Below are 18,030 nucleotides of genomic sequence, written 5' to 3'. Positions count from 1 at the left end.
TTGTTTATGTCATGGGATTAAAGGGGAAAATTCGGTGAATCGAGGGCTTGTATTTTCTCGGCAGGCTTCTACAGCAGCGGGTGTAATTCATGTTCCCGCCTGCAGGATCGCATTCTTCACGAGGCTGAATACGGAACATCATAGTATCACACGACTTCACTCAACGGTCTTCTATTCTAACGTCTATTTTCTTCGACGATGGACGCGGGGTTCTTCCGCGTAAGATTTTTTTAAAATTGAGTACACTTAAAACCAGTTTTTAATTTTGTCGTGATATATTCCTAGCTAGCGTTATCCATTTACATACCGGGCCGGTTGCGATTGAGTTACGTTGTAGTTTTGGGTACTGTCTATCAACTGGTGCGTGAACATTGTGATTTGCTCTACATTCGTTTAAACTATTCGAACAGGGTTTAGCAACCGACCCTAATCGTGTAATGTTCTAATGTATTGCCCTCATATGCTTTTAGACTTCAATTCCCGTGACACGAGGGAAAATTACATTTAACTTTGATAGTCGGTTACATGGGAGCGACTAGCTTTAGCTAATAAAGATGGCGCCCGGGTGGTGCATCGTTCGGTCTCCATGAGCGCGTTGCAGCAACGCTAATGTCGGACTCAGAGACAATATCCAAGTAGCAATCATGTCTAAACCAAACCGATGACACATTTGCAACTCTGTCCACGTTAAATATGATGTTGACCGTTATCAGATGCGTTGTCTTCCATTTCCGGAATAAAATAATCCAGTCGTTGATTTAGCTAACGCTAGCATCATGGCTATCAATGTCATTTGTTTAATCTCAGCAAATTAACTCGATCGCGATCACTTGAACTTTTGATCATCTTCTAACTGGTACCGTGGATGTGAGAATAATTTTTATGGTGGGGAATTTTGGGATACATTTCTTCAAATATATCCCGATAAGTGACAGTTGAGTAGGGCCTTTACATGTGGGTCTACTAGAAGTGGGTGGATAAGCCCCAAATTGTACTTGACTAAGATCACTGGTAATTAAGAATCAAGTGAACTAAGGAAATCATGAAAATAGTCCTTCATATAACTTGGTAAATGTCTATATTTAAAAAAATCTCAAGTTTTGAGTAACTCTTAATTATTTGTTGGTTGAGCAAATTGGCAAAAATCACAATAAGGATCGTTAAAATTCTGATGCTGTCAAACAGCATGACTTCTAAATAACATTATTGTCATAAATAAATAAAATCTTGTTAAAGTGACAAATTAAGGCAAATACAGCCACCAAGAAAGGCTTGAATTAAGTTTTTACGCAGATTATAGTGCTTGATGAAGCTGTTCTTTTTCAAATTGTCTAAACCCACTTTCCCACTCGAGACTAAAACTTGCTAATTTGCTAAAGATGCAATTTTTTTTCCTACAGGGCACCAGTGCGGAGCAAGACAACCGGTTCAGCAACAAGCACAAGAAACTGTTAAAGCAGCTGAAATTTGCAGAATGTCTGGACAAGAAGGTATATAAAAGCTACTTTTGTACATCTTTTTGTTGCTAACTAAAAATCAAAAACATTTTTTGGGATGATGCGATTGTCATTTTGCTGATACTGCTTTCAGGTGGATATGACCAAAGTCAACCTCGAAGTCATAAAGCCATGGATTACTCAACGGGTGACAGAGATTTTGGGATTCGAAGATGATGTCGTCATAGAGTTCATATTTAACCAGCTTGATGATAAGGTAATGCTTTTAATTTTGGTCTCTTAACACAAAACTGTATATTTGAGGGAAGTGCTTTCTCATTAAAGAAGGGAACTTGTCAAATGTGAGTGGTTAAATTAGCAATTGGTGTGATGAATCATGTTTTGCTGTTATGTAACAAAGTGACTTTATTCAGCATACTTCTAATTATGATGTGATTTATGATTTAAAAGGCCTGAACCAATATGGATGTTATACCTTGCATCTGAAGTATAGCACCAACACCTAATTAGCTCTCTCCTGAGCCCAAAGTCACTGAGCCCATCTCTCCCTTCATGATGCAGTGTGTGTTTTGAGGTGAGTTATATATAGGGATCATTACTATGCCAGTGATAGACACACCTGAAAAAAAAAATGCCATTATTATATTCCCTGTAGGATTATTCAGATCATTAAATTATCCAGATCCCTTAAAATACAGTTGAAGTAGGTACAAAGGGGGCAGTTGCACATTTAGCACAAAGGTAGAAGGATTTCCACCAATTTCTATTTGAGTATTATCCATTTTTGTCCTGGTTGTGATACAGATGGATGTGTCTGATCACATACTGCCCTGTATACCCAACCCAAGAGGTACTGAATTGGTACCTAATGATTCCTGCACTTCAGCCAATGGAAATTGGAACAAAACATCCCCTAGCTTTATGTCCATCACACTTGATCCACCCGGTTATTATTATCTAGAGATCATGGCTTTTTAGTCTTGAATTATTCACTCGCAATACTGTAATCTAAAGATTCATTGTACCTGGTCCTCATCCTTTGTAGTGACTACAGCTTAAAATTGAAAATAGTGACTCTCATCAATTTATTTGTCACACTGCCCATTAGAGGAGAGAAGCTGCATTAATATTCTTTCATTTTGGTGAAGGTCTGTAGCTAGTTTCTATTTTCATTAAAATACGGTTAACTATACATTCATGTGTATATGTGGTTGCTCTGGCTAGATATGCTAAATTTAATGGTACTGCAAATAGACCATGGTAAGAACAACTATTGAATTGATATTGTTGAATAACACCTTTTATTTTTGTGTTGCTCTGTACTCATTATTGCTTGTTCGTCTCTTGCAATTTAGATAAATGATATAACATTAAGCTCAAGGTGGTTGAGTCTCAAGCAGTAGTGAGGCGGAAGCAAGCCAAGGGAGCTCCATGCCCACTGATCCCACGGGACTCACTGAAGACACCGGAACTGTACTTAAAAGTGTTGGGTTTTGATGCACTATGTATTGTGGCTGTTTTTAAAAAACCTGAAGTTGTAGACTGTGGGGAGACTGTACAGGGGAATATGGGATGAGGAGGGACACATGAATAATAATGAATATCTCTTAAACACAAGATCATTTATTTTATATATACTCTGTGTATACTTACATCTCTTAAAATGATTTATTTTGTATACACTCTGTGTATACATGTATATTTAGGAGCAGCAATTAGAATTTGGTAGAAATATTGCATGCGAGTTTTGATCAGTTAGATTTCTCTCCCCTCAGCGCGCATATTCTCAGCTTTGAATTGGAGTTCAAATGAAATTTATTTTCCGAGTCCAGTAGTGCACTCAGTTTTTTTCTCGTTTATAAATTTAAGTATGAATACGTTATTTTACAGTTACCATCAATCACAGGTATATTTGTGGGAAATGAAAGGTAGGCGCTCCCAATTGAGAGATCCTACCTCTTAATTATGTGTTTTTCTTCCATTATTTCAATATTGTTATGTTTCTGTCTCCCTCTCTTTCTCTCTCTCTCTCTCCCCTGCTTTGTGTTTTGTAGCACCCGGATAGCAAGATGATGCAGATTAACTTGACGGGTTTCCTGAATGGGAAAAATGCCAGAGAGTTCATGAGAGACCTCTGGCCCTTGTTGCTGAGTGCCCAGGAGAACATTGCTGGCATCCCAACTGCGTTTTTGGAACAGAAGAAAGAAGAGATTAAGCAGAGACAGGTGAGATTATCCCTCATTAGACCAAATATGACAAATGTTTTTTCATGCAATGCAATCTAGTCTAGAAACCTTGCATTTTTGATGGCACAAATCAAATCTTTGAAGATGCTCAATTGTTAGTGGTGCCAACAGTTTTGTCGTCTCATACAGATTGAACAGGAGAAGCTCGCGTCTCTGAAGAAGTTAGAGGACGACAAAAAGGATGCAAGAGAAAGGGCTCAGTCAAAGAGCCCGAGAAGGTAAGACCGTCCCCTCTTCAATGTAGCATAGTTAAGGTTTGATCCTACTCATTTGTCATCTTATTTCTAGACGCAAGACTAGGTCCCCGTCGCCACGACGCAGGTCTCCATTGAGGCGCGAAAGGAAACATAGCCCCTCACGCTCCCCAAGACGTAAAGTGCCGCTACCTAGTGGGAGTTCACCTCCTCCACCCTTGATGCAGCTTTCCACAAAACCTGTGGAGCAGCCAATAGAGCCTGACACAGCAGGAAGAGCCATACCAGAACCAGTTCTCCAAGAACCGTCTTCCACCAGGTACGCGTTGAAACTTTGTCATACAGGACACATATGTAGTTCTGAGAGTTTTTTTCCCAGTATTCTCTTTGCCTCAACATTGTAACTAAAAGTAACATATAACCTTGGAATCTGTATTTTTGACAATATATGTTGACATTACAGTCATAAATAAAATAGAATAAAGCACACTTCTCATTTCTCTAGCGAAACTGTTGTGGAGATGGCAAAAGCAGACTCCGTGACTGAAGAGAAGGAGCTTCCACCTGAGAAAGCCAAGATTGAGGAGAGACCAAAATCCAGGGAACGGGAGAAGGACAGTAGGAAGGAAAGACCTCCGCGCCGCTCCCGTTCTCATTCTCGCCACCGCAAACGGCGGTCCCGTTCAAGGTTATTTTCTGTTATGTAATGTTGAAGTTGAATTGTCTTCAAAACCTGTCGTAGTTAACCCTAATTATCTTCTTACCTCTTTCAGATCTTATTCTCCACGTAGAAGACAAAGTCCCAGAAGGAGAATGTCACCTCGTAGAAGAAGCCCACCCAGACGGCCCCCTCCCAGCTCCAGAAACAGACCCAGGCGTTCTCCTGTTCGCAGGTTAGTCATTGCTAACACTTACAAACCTTGTGAAGTCAAAATCCTAAAAATTCTCTGCATTAGTTTTATATGCACAGGAAATGTCACTCGCGGCTCTAATTGTGTCGTATGTGTCCCGCAGGAGACGATCTCGCTCAGCTTCATCCTCTGGCAGCAGCTCTTCTCCCTCCCGCTCACCTAAAAAAGTAATAAAAAGAATATCCAACTCACCACCACGAAAACAGCCCCACTTTCCTGATGCCTCCGTTAGCCCTCCCAGGAAAGACAGGCGATCACCATCTCCACGGGTCATGAGGGGCAGAGGGTCAGCATCTCCTGCCAGATCATCTGGTAAGGTCTTCACCTTGCGAGGTTTCCATATTAGAATAAGTACTTGAGGTCTCTTCAATTTTGATGGAATTATGATTAAATCGTCACACTTATTAAAATGTCAATTAAACACATCTGGATTCCCTATTAGAAAGTTATGGGATTAGAATGATTCTTCATTGCAACCACAATTTATAGTTCAAAAAAGTCAAGGTGACTCGTCACTCATGGGACATTTTACAATCTTTGTTTCAGAGGAGGATAAAAACGAGAAAGGCGCAACTGCGGATTCTGTGCAGCAGAGACGACAATATCGTAGACAGAATCAGGAGTCATCTTCAGGTATGATGAATTGCAGTCAGTCAGTCCTCAATTGCCATAAAGCACCTTTTTTGGTTTCAGATTCAGGATCTTCCTCCTCAGACGAGGAAGCGTCCAAGAGACCAAAAGGAGGACCAGTTGCCAGAAATGGTGACGTTAAGAGGAGGCGTAGCCATTCTCCATCCCCAAGGAGGCCACAGAGAGAGGCCTCTCCTAGGTAAGACACATGCAGATTATTTTTGTTCATAAAGGAAAGTTCATTTGACTGATATTTTTGGGTCACTTTCAGGAAAAGACGTTCACCATCTCCTGGTCCTCGCAGACGCCGTTCCCTTACTCCTGTAAGGCGTCGCAGGTCCCCTTCACCAAGACGAAGGTATTGGCCATATTCGTGATACATAGTCAGTCTGTGTGGAGTATTGTTCTGAAACACTATATCGACGTTGATAATGTAACAATGTTGAAGCATGAAAAAAAAGTCTCTGTTCTAAATGTCTTTGGTGCTTTGCAGGTCTCCTTCCCCACCTCCCCGCAGGCGTTATTCGCCTCCTATCCAGCGTCGCTACAGCCCCGTACCTCCTCAGAAGAGGAAATTATCTATCTCTCCTGCTAGACGTGGTTCACCAGGGCACAAACGCCGTCCTTCTCGATCCCCCAAACGCCGAAGTTCTCCCATCCAGCGGAGGCGCACACCTCCCTCGTCGACATCCCCGCCGAGACACAGAAGAAGCCCCAAGCCCTCTTCTGTCCGCCTAAGTCGTGATGCCCGGTCCCCTGCTGCAGCTGCAGCAGCAGCAGCAGCAAATCAGCGCTCTCAGTCCCCTGCAAATCGCAGTCGCATTAACAGAGATTCTATCAGTCCTGCCAGACATTTTGAATCCTCCAACCAGCGGAAACACTCTCCATTACACAGTGAAAAACCTATCCGAAGAGTCTCACGCACCCCAGAGCCACGCAACAATCAGCGGTAAATAGGACACTACTTGCACCTTTTTTTTTTTCTTCTAATACTGGTATTAACAATGGACAAACAAAATAGCTGATAGTGCAAGCTCTCCAGTCCTTTACGTTAGCTTTAATTTGTGCAAGTCCATTTTGTTGATGTCATGTCTTTGTTGTTGCGTTTACAGACTTTCAGTGAGCCCTCAGCCTTTCAGGAGAGTTTCTTCCAGGTCTCGATCCCTTTCTCCTCAACAAGCTGCTGTGAAACACCCAGCCCCCACATCTGCCTCTCCCTCACCATCTCGATCCGCAAGTGCGTCCCCCGCACTAGCCAAAAAGGCAAGCAGTGGATCCGGTAGCCGATCACCTAGCAAGGTACTGCGCAATATTGAACATGACAAAATCATAATTTCTTAATCTACATTTGCATCGTCACGTGTTGCATTGCAGAATTCCGATGTCGATGGCAGTGCCAAGAAAAAGAAGAAGAAGAAGGAAAAGAAGCATAAGAAAGACAAGAAACACAAGAAGCACAAGAAGCATAAGAAGGAAAGGAGTGTCAACGCCGGTAGTGGAGAGACCCAGCAGAACCAGGGTGGGGATGAAGATGGTGAATCAAGAAAGGTTATGTCTGTTTGTCATCTTTAGCCGCGGAGGGTTTCTGATGGCTTTTCAGTAAACGCCAATAGAACATGGACGTAGGAGATGTATTGTTGTATGACTGACATGAGTGTTTCTCCCTCTTTTCGTCAAAATAACCAGCGATTGTTCTTTTTCAGGAATCAGAGAGTGAAGTGGAGGACACGTTGGATGACCTGGAGAAACATCTGCGAGAGAAGGCCCTACGCTCTATGAGAAAGTCGCAGGTGTCTCCATCACAGATGTCCTAAATCTCTCGGGGCATCCTTTTCCTTTTCACATTAACCTTGATGTTTGTGATAAAATTGATACAACTTAGAATGTACAAACTGTTGGCGTTATTTTGTTTTTCAGGTTTGAGGCATTGCTTTTGAGTGTTGACTTGTCAGCCTACCAGCTAAACTGTCAAACGCTTGTGTTGTCCATAACTACCAAATTGATTAGCGTGGGAACATGTAAATTTGGGGTTGATTTATAGTTTTTTTTTTTTTCTTTCCTCCCCTTCCCATAACCAAAAGTAGACTCATTTTATGAAATGATTGCATGTGCAGTGATTGTTTCTGGTTTGCATGAACCACTGGCTGTGGCATATAAAGGAAAACCTGCACATACTTGTACATGGTTCTATAACCTTCAAATTCGAAGCAGGGACTCTGCTGTTAAAAAAATAAGAAAAAAGGTTTTTACCCTCAGCATTGCACATTTTGATTTACCAGCTGGTTTTTGTGGCTTGTTGAGGATGCTGTAATTTATCCAACTTCATTTTTTTCCCCTTTGGACATCCTTGAAACAAGCTAAGCTGTGTGGGACTGCTTTGTTTTGTATTTAGTACCCCCAATCTGTATTGTCAGCCTTTCACAATTAAAACTTTTTTATAGAATCTCTTCCTTAATGTTACAAATGAAATCTACCATTGTCATTCTGAAAGGGATCTACTAAAATGAATTTTCAAAGTGATAAGTATATATACAATGATTTAGCACTAAGGTTACACACAAAGTGCATGGAGAGATTTTTGAATATGTATACATATACACACTTTATTTTTTGGTGGTGTGCCGTTAGATTTTTCTAATGTAAAATATTCAGCATGGCTCATTAAAGATTAGACACGATAATGTCCACATCAGGACATCCGGGGCGAAGCCAACACAGTCCATTTGCTGCTTTTACTCCGCCTCTCCATCATTCCCTCCCAGCACAAACCCTCCCACATTTTCGTATTTTACCGCTGTCGGTGGCGTCTCGGTTTGGAAAAATAAAATCTAATTACTGTACGATCACTCCGCTACTTTGCTCAACGGACAAGCATCACCCTCCAGTGACGTCACTCCAACCCCTCTCAAATCGAACGGCGACGTTAGGGAAGCGATCGCGTGGCGAACCGGACCGTCGTGTAAGCTTTTGTACCTCCAGCACCCGCTACCGGGCTCTTTCTGGCCAGACAAAGCGCAGCGTGGACGTGGACTTCAGTGCGGGAAAGGGGGAAGAGCACCGATTTCAGTTGGGCGTGGTAGACTAGAGGAAAAGTCGCTTTTCCTTCCAGCTGAAGTTAAAAAGAAAGTAGCGGTCGCCATGTCACTGTCGGTACCGCAAAACGGCGTCAAGGGAGACAACGAGCCGATGATCGAGCTGTTTGTCAAGGTAAGATCTGCGTCGAAAAAGTTCTGTTTTAACCACGGGACAGTTCATTTGACCCAAGACCAACGCACTTTTAGCTTTCTTGCCACGTGCTGGCCCATTCGGGGTAGCGTTAACGGTCCCCCTTCGCGCTTTACTTCATTGCCTATTGTCTGCTTAGTGGAGTCTTCCAGCCATTGGAGGTCCGTCCATTCTCGAACATAACGTAACCCCTGCACTGACACGAATAGGGCGGATGTAGCTCTCCAACGTTGCCTTGTTGCAAACACCTTTTTAAATTGCCACTATTGTTTATCCTTGTGCATTCAAATGATGCGTTAGTCAATAATATCGCTGTTACTTGTAGTATTCTCATGGCGGTTTTGGTATTCCTTTCATCTCTGAAAATTGGATTTAAGATTTTTTTTTTTTTAATATATGCTGTAATGCATCAGACTGCAATGTATGGCTTTTTTTATGCAGAGCGGGAAAATGCGAGAAAGGGGGGTTTGGTGCACAAGAAGCTGCGAGTGCTTTGTGAGGGAGAATGTGTGTTAAATCGACGGAGTGCTGCTGCAGTGTGGACGAAAAACTACTAAGAAAAATCAGTTCTATTCAGTTTAATCGTTAACAACTGTTTTTTTTTTCTGTCCCTGCAACTTGACTTGACATGCAGCTGTCATAAAACGGCAGTTTACTGAACAAGGTGTCTTAGTTTCGGTTTACAAAGTAATAGCAATCAAAGCAACTTGCATTTCCCAAGAAATGTGCAAAATGGTGTAACACAGCGCATTGATGGAAGGTGAACATAGTCACAGTGTGCTTAAGGATATTCACATTCATCCAGATCAATTCTCACAGTCTGCAGGTGAGATTAGGTCATCTACAGGCCTGGAAGGTTTACTCATAATGTAGGCAACTCTTTCCTTCTGACCTTCGTTGCTTGGACTGTGCACCTTCTCTCATATGCGTCATGCTGGGCTGGGCTCTATTTGACTAATGTGTCATCAAATGTGACCGCCCCTTCTGTGTAAAGAGAATTTTTACGATGTATATGTTAGATTCTATATCGTTGCGGTCAGATTGCAATATCTTTTATTCGGAATGATGTTACATTGCCACATGTGACCGACCACCTTTGCTAATCTAACAATCACTTAACCTTTGGCAAGTCCAAGTCATAAACTTTTCAATTATGGCCTGTCATTTCTCTACACACACTACTATTCTACTTCTTGGAAGGTGTTCCAAACAACCAAGAAATGGATTTTGGTTTCTCTTCTTTGAATTAGAAAAATCAATGCCATTGTTTGGCATTCTCAAGCATTAAAGTGATGTTGTTGGCATCACAAGTGCGGGAGCAAAGATGAATGGTTTATTATTCACCTGTATGGTGTGCAGTTTTTTGTGTGTCTGCTCTTTTGCCCATTCCTGGAAAAATATTTTGTACCCTCCATGATTGCAAGGAAGCAATTTCCACCATTTTTGCACTTTTCAAGAAAACAGACTGATCCCGAAACACAATGGCGGGAAACAAGCTACAAAAAAGAATTGCAAGCTGGCTTTGTTGTTGGGGTTTGATTCTGGTCTTAAGCAATTTGGTTCAACCCGCATTCAAGTATTTGTTGCATGTTTGTGAGCCCACGTATGAGGCCAACATGTACTACATGTAACTGGATCGTTTGTAATGCAATCCAGTCTGCTTGTGTTTCACGTGCCATATTCTTCCAAGTGGAGTACAAGTTTAATGTAGCACAAAAGTCGACAGGGTTGTATGCTAATATTGTTAATGAAGAGAAAGGAAAAACCCCATGATGATCCCCTCCATGTTTTATTGGTATTTATTTTATTTCATCTTTATTGTGAGACACACTTGTTGTTGGTGAGGAGGATGCAAAAGATGGATAAGGATGACGAACCAAAAGGAAGGAAGATTCCAACACCTCGCTGATTTTTAGTTCCCTTTTGTGCACCAGCAGCAGTAGCACAGTAGTCCTGTGTCTGACGAGAAGTTGAGAGCTTTCCATTGAGTGATGTAAGCATGAGTCACAGCTGTGTCATGGGATGTTATTGTGCCGCTGCCATGATCCAGAAGGATCGGACTTTTTTATTTTTACTCCCCTCTGGTTTTGTCTGTCTGTGGGATTTATTAGTCATCCCTCACTCAATATTTTTTTTGTGCTTTCAAATGTGTCATGTGAAATTTGGTCTGATCTAGTTCCCTATTCCCAACTACATCATCTGACAGTTTTGGGGTTGGATTGTGAAATGTAGATAAGTTTGTATATTTTCCCCCCATTTTCATTTTATTCTGATTCAGTCAACCACTTCTTTCTTTCTTAAACTACCTTCTCTGTCTCCCAGAGCTTATGCATGGGTAGTCCAGTAAATAGAGGGAGGGAGGTGTTGCAATGTGGTTGCCATAGCTGCACCCAAATGAACATCTCCGCTGTGTGTCACACAGCTCAAAGAGGAAAGCCGCTAGATTGTATCATCACGAACTCCTTATTCGGTCAAAATATGGCCTGAACCCCTGTTGAGCGTTCCACCCAATTTTAGAATATAAAGTGTGCTGGGGAGGGGCGAGCGCGGGTCGCCAAGTTACTAAAATTAGGCTGTGAGCTTGGACTGGGCTGAATAGGAATCATTGTCCTTGACCGCTGCAACTTTCTTCTAGGGATACAAAATATTTTATTTTATAATGTAATTATGTATGATGTACTTCATATTTTTGCAGAACAGTAGTTCACCTCTGTCCTAAAGGATGTCCAATGGAGATCAAATCAGCTCCATAATTGACCAAATAGGCTCGCACAGCATTGCTAGCAATGGATGAGGTGGCCCGAGCATGACTCACATCCTCCATTCACTCGGCAGCTGGATGCATTTTTTTCACATTAGGTAAACAATCCAGTGTGTATTTAGGGCGCTGAGATAGTGAGTCTTTTAGTAATTGTTACCTCAGACTTTTATACACAGGAAGGGTGAACGCTTTGTCAAGGATGATGCAACTGCCTGCAATCGTTTTTCTTTTCGTCCTATGAACTTTATAAGGGCGTCCCAAAAATATCTTGGCTCCCATTTTTTTCTTTTTCTTTTTATTGGGATGTGAAGTTGTGAACTAAGCCTCCCTCTCAACAGGGCAGCGGGGCTGCCAGTTGCTAACGGGGGACGTGCCCAAAACTAAAAACAAAAAGCGCTTTGTGTTGTTTCTGTCTAGAATATTCTGGAGGAGCCCTTTCTCTAAATGTCATGCTTATGTACAAGAGTTCTTGCTGAAGAACAGATATTCTGAGAAACCATGTTTTTTTTTTATAGCGTCGCAATTTGCGACATGATCTACTGTTTATTTAACCAATTCTATTGGATAGTACTGTGACATATAATTATCATCACATAAACAAGGCGCCTTCTTTGACGGAATGAACGGGACATTTCTGGCATAGTTTCTCCCTTCTCCCCTCCAATAGCAAACTCACCCCCCACACATACAACAGAGGGGGCCCAGGATAAGGAGAGAGGGATGAAATGGAGGAAGAGAAGAACTCGGCAGTCCTGCCTTCGAAAAGTCCTACTTCTTACTTGTGCCCAAGACCACCATTTATCATGGCTAATGCCTTCCCATTTCCTATAATTTGCCTCTTTATCTGCATTAATGCTCTTTGGAAGGGACTTTGCACTCTGTTTTTCTTTCTTTTTTTTCTTTTTCTGTCTTTCAGACACTGCCACAGCTGTGGTTTATAGAAAGAATCTGGAGTAGCTGCTGTCATTGTCAGCTGCTCTTGGTCATTTTGGATCAAGGAAGGCTTGGGTGAATGTGATGACGTACAGCAAATAGAAAATTGCCTCGCGTCGAAAAGACTGAGGTCATTGTTTACTTTTCAATTTGTCCTTCACACATGTCCTGTCGGATATCGTCATGGTAACCGTCGCTGTGCCGCATTGGTGGCCCTGTTTGGAAAAATGATTTCGAACCTTCATGTAATATCAGTTCAACTGATCTCCATTTCATTCATCGGTTTGCAGAACATAAATTGAGTGATTCAAGCCTTTCTGATGTTGAGTTGGACTGGGTGGGATGTTGTGGGGGGGCGGCGGCGTACAATGGAAACCAGCAGATGAAAGCGTGTCATCCCACTGCTTGTCACACAGAGGACAACAGCGGCCAGCCTGTTCCCACCAGAAAGAAGCCGACTCCATATTTTCCATTCAGCGACAGCTTTCGACCGTTTTTGTTCACGCAGTCGAGTTTTGTTTTTGACCACAGTGAATCTTGTTCTCGATGAAGTGTACACACAGCATTTGCATTGAGCTCAATCCGGCGACCACTCATTCCCTTTTGTTTGTCAAGTCTAGAACGAGAGGAAACAAGAAGCCAGCTTGTCTGAGTCACTTCAGAGGTTTCCTCTTACTCTGGAGAGTCAGTCCTTGTCCAGATAAATGGAGGCAAAGTGTGATCAAGCGTAAGAGAAGGCAGTCGGCGCTTTGGTCTTTTCTGTTTTCTTTCCTCCACTCGACCAGTCATGTGTAAAAGAAGGGCTCTCTGACCGAGTACAATACCAACAAATGGATTTGGGGTTTATTTTGTTTTATTCTTGAGACATGACTCTATGCTCGCAAATCATTTTATCATAATATAGCATAAATGTGTATATATATATATATTTTTGAAATGTGGTAAGCATGATGGTAAGAAAAACTGATTGAAATATGTATTTCCTGTAGGCGGGAAGCGATGGCGAGAGCATTGGAAACTGTCCCTTCTCCCAACGGCTGTTTATGATCCTGTGGCTCAAAGGCGTCGTCTTCAACGTCACCACCGTGGACCTCAAGAGGTGCGGCCATTCTCTTCATCCCTCGGGCTTATCTTTTTAGTCAATTTGCTGTACACTTCTGTCACACATTTGGTGTGTATATATATTTGCTTTAGTTCCCATTTTTTTTATATCTAGTCTTGTAATTGATAAAATATGAACCTGTGCCACAAGTGGTTATAATGTTGCGGCTTGTGAATGGATTTCTTCAGTAGCTTTGTAACACTGTGATACAGTCCTGACATGCACGTTCACTGTCTCCCCCACTGTTTATTTACTTTTCCCATGACCCTTTCCCAGGCAGAAGAACATTTGCTCGTTTGAGCCTACTCCAGACACATCCTGCCCGTTTTGCTGGACGCCGTGTTATTTATCATCACAGAGATGAAACTATGCATGATGAAAAGAGAAAGTTCCAGAAGCAGACAGTCTTTAGCAAACCCACTGTGTTTTTCCTCTCTGTATGATTCATCTAAAACTCCACTTTGTTTCATCTTGCCAAGCCACACCATCCAAATGCTCGACTATTTTCAGCCATGGTCAATCGGACATCTGTTCTCTATCGACAAACTTTTTACTGCATATTACTCGCATTCAAGTTTGTCTCAAATCATGTTGCAGCTGCTGACAACTCCAGATTTTATTTTTTTTAATTTTCACGACTATAAAGTGCAAAGGGATATATTCCTGACCTTTTAATATGAGTAATGAAATCCCGCGGCTGCTTCTTATTCCCTGCTCTGTGATAGCATTGGCCAAGGGTGCCACTTCCCGTTTGCATGCCAAAGGCTTGATGTTATTTCCTGTTTTTGGAGCCACGGATGCCTTGTCCCAAATCTTGCCCAACTCTTTGAACTTTTTAGCCTGATAGCCCGAGTTGACTTTCTGTTCTCATTTTTGAAGGCTCTATGAAAATATAGTTGTTGAAGGCTGAAGAGAACGAAACATCTGTGTGTGCACAGGTTTATGTTAGCAAAGCAGCAAACTTGGTCTAGTTTGCTCACATGAAATCTTTCCTCTGTGTCCCGCAGGAAGCCTGCAGATTTGCAGAACCTTGCCCCAGGTACGCATCCTCCCTTCGTCACCTTCAACGGCGAGGTCAAAACAGACGTCAACAAGATCGAGGAGTTCCTTGAGGACGTCCTCTGCCCGCCCAAGTGAGCATTTTATCACCTCTATGCTAGCAGTGCCCATGACCGACGTTATTGGCAAATACATTGCAAGTACTTGTTTCCAAGTATGTAATATTTGCAGGTATGTCAAACTTGGGGCGAGACACCCCGAGTCAAACACAGCTGGCATGGACATCTTTGCCAAGTTTTCGGCCTTCATTAAGAACTCCAAACCAGATGCAAATGAAGGTAGGACCAGTCTTGAGGACTTTAGTGGTTGCTCAGCAACATGCTTGCTCTGACGTGATTGGTGGCTTACAGGCATAATACAAAAACACCTGCTCTGCTTCCTCCTCATGTCCTTAAACTCTTCACCTGCTAGGGCACGCCGGAAGCAAAACAAGTCATTCATCCACACAGGAATTTTCAGAGCAATTTTGTCAATAAGATAATGGCGATAAAGTTCTTAAAATATGTAGTCCGTCGACTGAAATATTCTTTTAATAATGTTGTGTATGATCAAATGTCATGATCCTCTGGCATTTTGTGTTCGGCTATTCACCGCCCTGGGAAAATATTGAGCCAGCCAGTGTAAACAGTGTGGTGGTTCTCATCGCTATGCTTCATTGATAAGTGGCCCCGTAATATATATAGTGCTATTGAACAATGCTCCAAACATAGTATTTGTATATTTTCTAACACGACTTTAAATGGACTTAGGTCAAAATGTGTAACCTTGTTTGCATGTTGTCTGTGCATAGACAAAAATTGAACAGGAGTAATCATTTAACATTCATAACAGGCTCTTGTTTGCATTTTGATGAAATACTGCCCTCTTGTGGTTAGTTGCAATACGTCTAAACTGAGGAAGTCTGCCTCTGGCTGAAGATGAATTGAAACGTCCTGAATGAATTGTGGTTCTGTGTAGCTCTGGAGCGCGGGCTGCTGAAGACCCTGCAGAAGCTGGACGAATATCTTCGCTCACCCTTGCCTGATGAGATTGATCACAACAGCATCGAGGACGTCAAGGTTTCCACCCGCAAATTCTTGGACGGAGAAGAAATGACCCTGGCCGACTGCAATTTGCTGCCGAAGCTGCATATTGTCAAGGTCCCGATTGCGTTCAACGTTCACTTTTATTCAAATATAAAAATGGATTGAGATGTTGTGATGTAAAACTCTTTCCTGATCCTATTCTCGTAGGTGGTGGCCAAGAAATACAGAGGTTTTGACATCCCCAAAGAGATGACGGCCATCTGGAAATACCTGAACATCGCTTACACGCGTGAAGAGTTCACCAACACCTGTCCTAGTGATCTGGAAATCGAAATCGCTTACGCAGATGTAGCCAAGAGGCTGGTCAAATAAGCTCGCTTGTCTCGAAGCCCCATATCTCTACACGCCCACGCAGCACACGGACTAGAGTGCAAACACACACGAGAATGAAAACTACTACATATCGTTGTTCCCCCTTTCCCGGTTCATCATATGTCACGAGTTCGGTGAGCAAACATGAATCATTTTTTCGTTTTTCCGTTTGCTGATGGATTGTGAGGCGCTACCACGGCAAAGCAGGCAGCCCGTTAGCGGGGCTTACCAAAAGTCCGGATCACCTTCACGTTCTGATAAGTGACCTTTAAAGTGACCTTCTCTCTGCATGCAGAGGCAAGGTCACGAACAAGAGTAGCAAAATTGGTGAACTCTTAAGAAGCGTCTTTTGGCTTGTGAACAATGTTTAGTCTTTCAGTGTTTTGTTTTTCTTTGACCAAAACTAATCCAAAACCTGTGTTCATCGACTTGATCTGCTAAATCAGTTTATGTTATTCCAGGTGAAGTCAGCCGGTAACCAAACACATTTTTTGTAGCTCTACTGGGAAATCTTCTCAACAAAGTAAAAACTTGCAGCTTCATCTAATTTATATGTAGCTCACTCATGCCTTGTATGATTCACCACATTGCCATGTCGAGGAAAATGTGCACTGAAACAGCAACGCCAAAAAAGCTAGCTAACGTGTTCAGCTCAAGTTGCAGGAAAAAAAAAAAAGGGCACATTATTCTGGTCAGGGAAAATAGAAAACCGATTGTAAAGACGCCAACTTTCACTCACTGGTGTCAATGGTTGACGATTCAAAAAACACCTGGCAGAATAGCATGAAAATAAATCTTCAGTTTGTTGGTTAATCTCAAACTAGTGAATGTATTAATGATCAGAGTAGCTCAACAAGTGCTTTAGCGTGTAGTGCCGAAAAAGCAAAATATTATTTTGTCCAACAGTTTTCACATTTTTTTTGTTAGGATAGAATTTTGCTTCAAGGAATTGTAAATATTTGTTTGATCACTCGAATTTCAATGTGTAAATTTTATACATAGCATGGACACGGTTGGAAGAACCGGGCCCTTTCCCGCCCGCTCAAATTTCAATTTTTTGATGAGCGTTCATCTCTTTGCCTTACTTGTCGTCTTTGCCGCATCATTTTTAATTCAATGCGTGTTTTCCCTTGCACCAAGATAAACACCAAGTTGTGCTCTGTTGTGTTATAATTTTATTTTTTTCCAAGCACCAACTTTAAATAAACTTGTTATTGGCAGTGTTTGATGTGTGCCACGGAGTGTATTTTTATCGCACAATGCAAGAGCTCTATAAAATGTTTTACCTTTTTATTTATATATTTTTTATTTATATTTATTTAATGTTGCATTTAAGGTTTTCACTGAGCAGCGAGGATCTATACATGGCTTTTATACATTTTAGTCATTTGACACAAAGAAGGTATGAGGTTATGTACTGTAGTTGTTGGATGCTCTCCAGATGGTGTCAAATTTCAAGCTAAGTCTGTGCTTCCCTGTCACTGGCGAGAACATTAAGACATATTCACCTTCACCTTGACAGAAACACACACAAGGGCTCTGTGTGAGTGTGTGCAAAGAGAAGATAAAACACCACACACTCATTAATTGATATTCGCTCATTTTATGTTGGTGTGACACCCATAACGACAGTGGCACATTTTTTTGTTTTGGCATTGATTTTTTTTTCTTTTTTTCTTCCTCCCCTCAGCCAAGCTGTTTTTCTCACTTAACAGGTTTTTACACAACAGCCATTTATACAGCTGGCTAAATATTTACACTTGTGGAATATCTCACCCAAGGGTACACACTGTTATCCCAGCTAGGTTTTGGTCCTACAATGTGTGAAAAGTATTCTTTGCACAAGAGCCCCGATGCATTTGACATGCCATGTGGCAGTGTAATATTGCCTCGCATTTGGTTTAGTCTGTGTAAGCCCAAAGGAGTTCCTCATAGCTGGAACAAACTGTATTTTTTATATTTGTCTGCACTTAAGTTAGAACAAAACAAAATTCACCTCCATGTTTTTTTAACTTAAACATTAACATCACCAATAATTTATTGATTTTCTTTTTTTTTACTTATGTGCCAGTCAGAGAGAAGGAATGTTGAAGTAAATTTGACGTACTCCGATGT

General features: G+C 41.8%; 2 protein-coding genes across 7 annotated transcripts; both read left to right on the top strand.

The window, feature by feature from the left end:
* The first annotated feature begins 54 nt into the window (after positions 1-54).
* srrm1 (serine/arginine repetitive matrix 1) lies at positions 55-7,881 on the top strand. 6 transcript variants are annotated; one of them, XM_088356352.1, is made up of 16 exons: positions 55-219; positions 1,401-1,490; positions 1,591-1,713; positions 3,512-3,682; positions 3,833-3,921; positions 3,992-4,216; positions 4,403-4,585; positions 4,671-4,790; positions 4,912-5,120; positions 5,355-5,441; positions 5,502-5,637; positions 5,710-5,796; positions 5,932-6,387; positions 6,551-6,737; positions 6,813-6,957; positions 7,142-7,881. In XM_088356352.1, the coding sequence occupies exons 1-16, from the start codon at positions 199-201 to the stop codon at positions 7,153-7,155; spliced, it is 2,343 nt and encodes a 780-aa protein (XP_088212478.1). In that variant the 5' UTR covers positions 55-198; the 3' UTR covers positions 7,156-7,881. The 6 variants fall into 6 exon arrangements, with proteins under 6 accessions (XP_088212478.1, XP_088212477.1, XP_088212476.1 ...); XM_088356351.1 differs by having other exon boundaries at positions 6,813-6,972; XM_088356350.1 differs by having other exon boundaries at positions 6,813-6,986.
* Positions 7,882-8,209: 328 nt separating this feature from the next.
* clic4 (CLIC family member 4) lies at positions 8,210-17,140 on the top strand. The gene is made up of 6 exons (XM_088356357.1): positions 8,210-8,645; positions 13,347-13,456; positions 14,467-14,592; positions 14,690-14,796; positions 15,476-15,657; positions 15,751-17,140. The coding sequence occupies exons 1-6, from the start codon at positions 8,577-8,579 to the stop codon at positions 15,913-15,915; spliced, it is 759 nt and encodes a 252-aa protein (XP_088212483.1). The 5' UTR covers positions 8,210-8,576; the 3' UTR covers positions 15,916-17,140.
* Positions 17,141-18,030: the final 890 nt, after the last annotated feature.

The sequence above is a fragment of the Syngnathus floridae genome, chromosome 16 (genome assembly GCF_059516105.1).
Source record: "Syngnathus floridae isolate MCC-2025c chromosome 16, RoL_Sflo_1.0, whole genome shotgun sequence".
Lineage (NCBI taxonomy): Eukaryota > Metazoa > Chordata > Actinopteri > Syngnathiformes > Syngnathidae > Syngnathus > Syngnathus floridae.
This window is presented reverse-complemented; position numbering and strand designations above follow the sequence as displayed.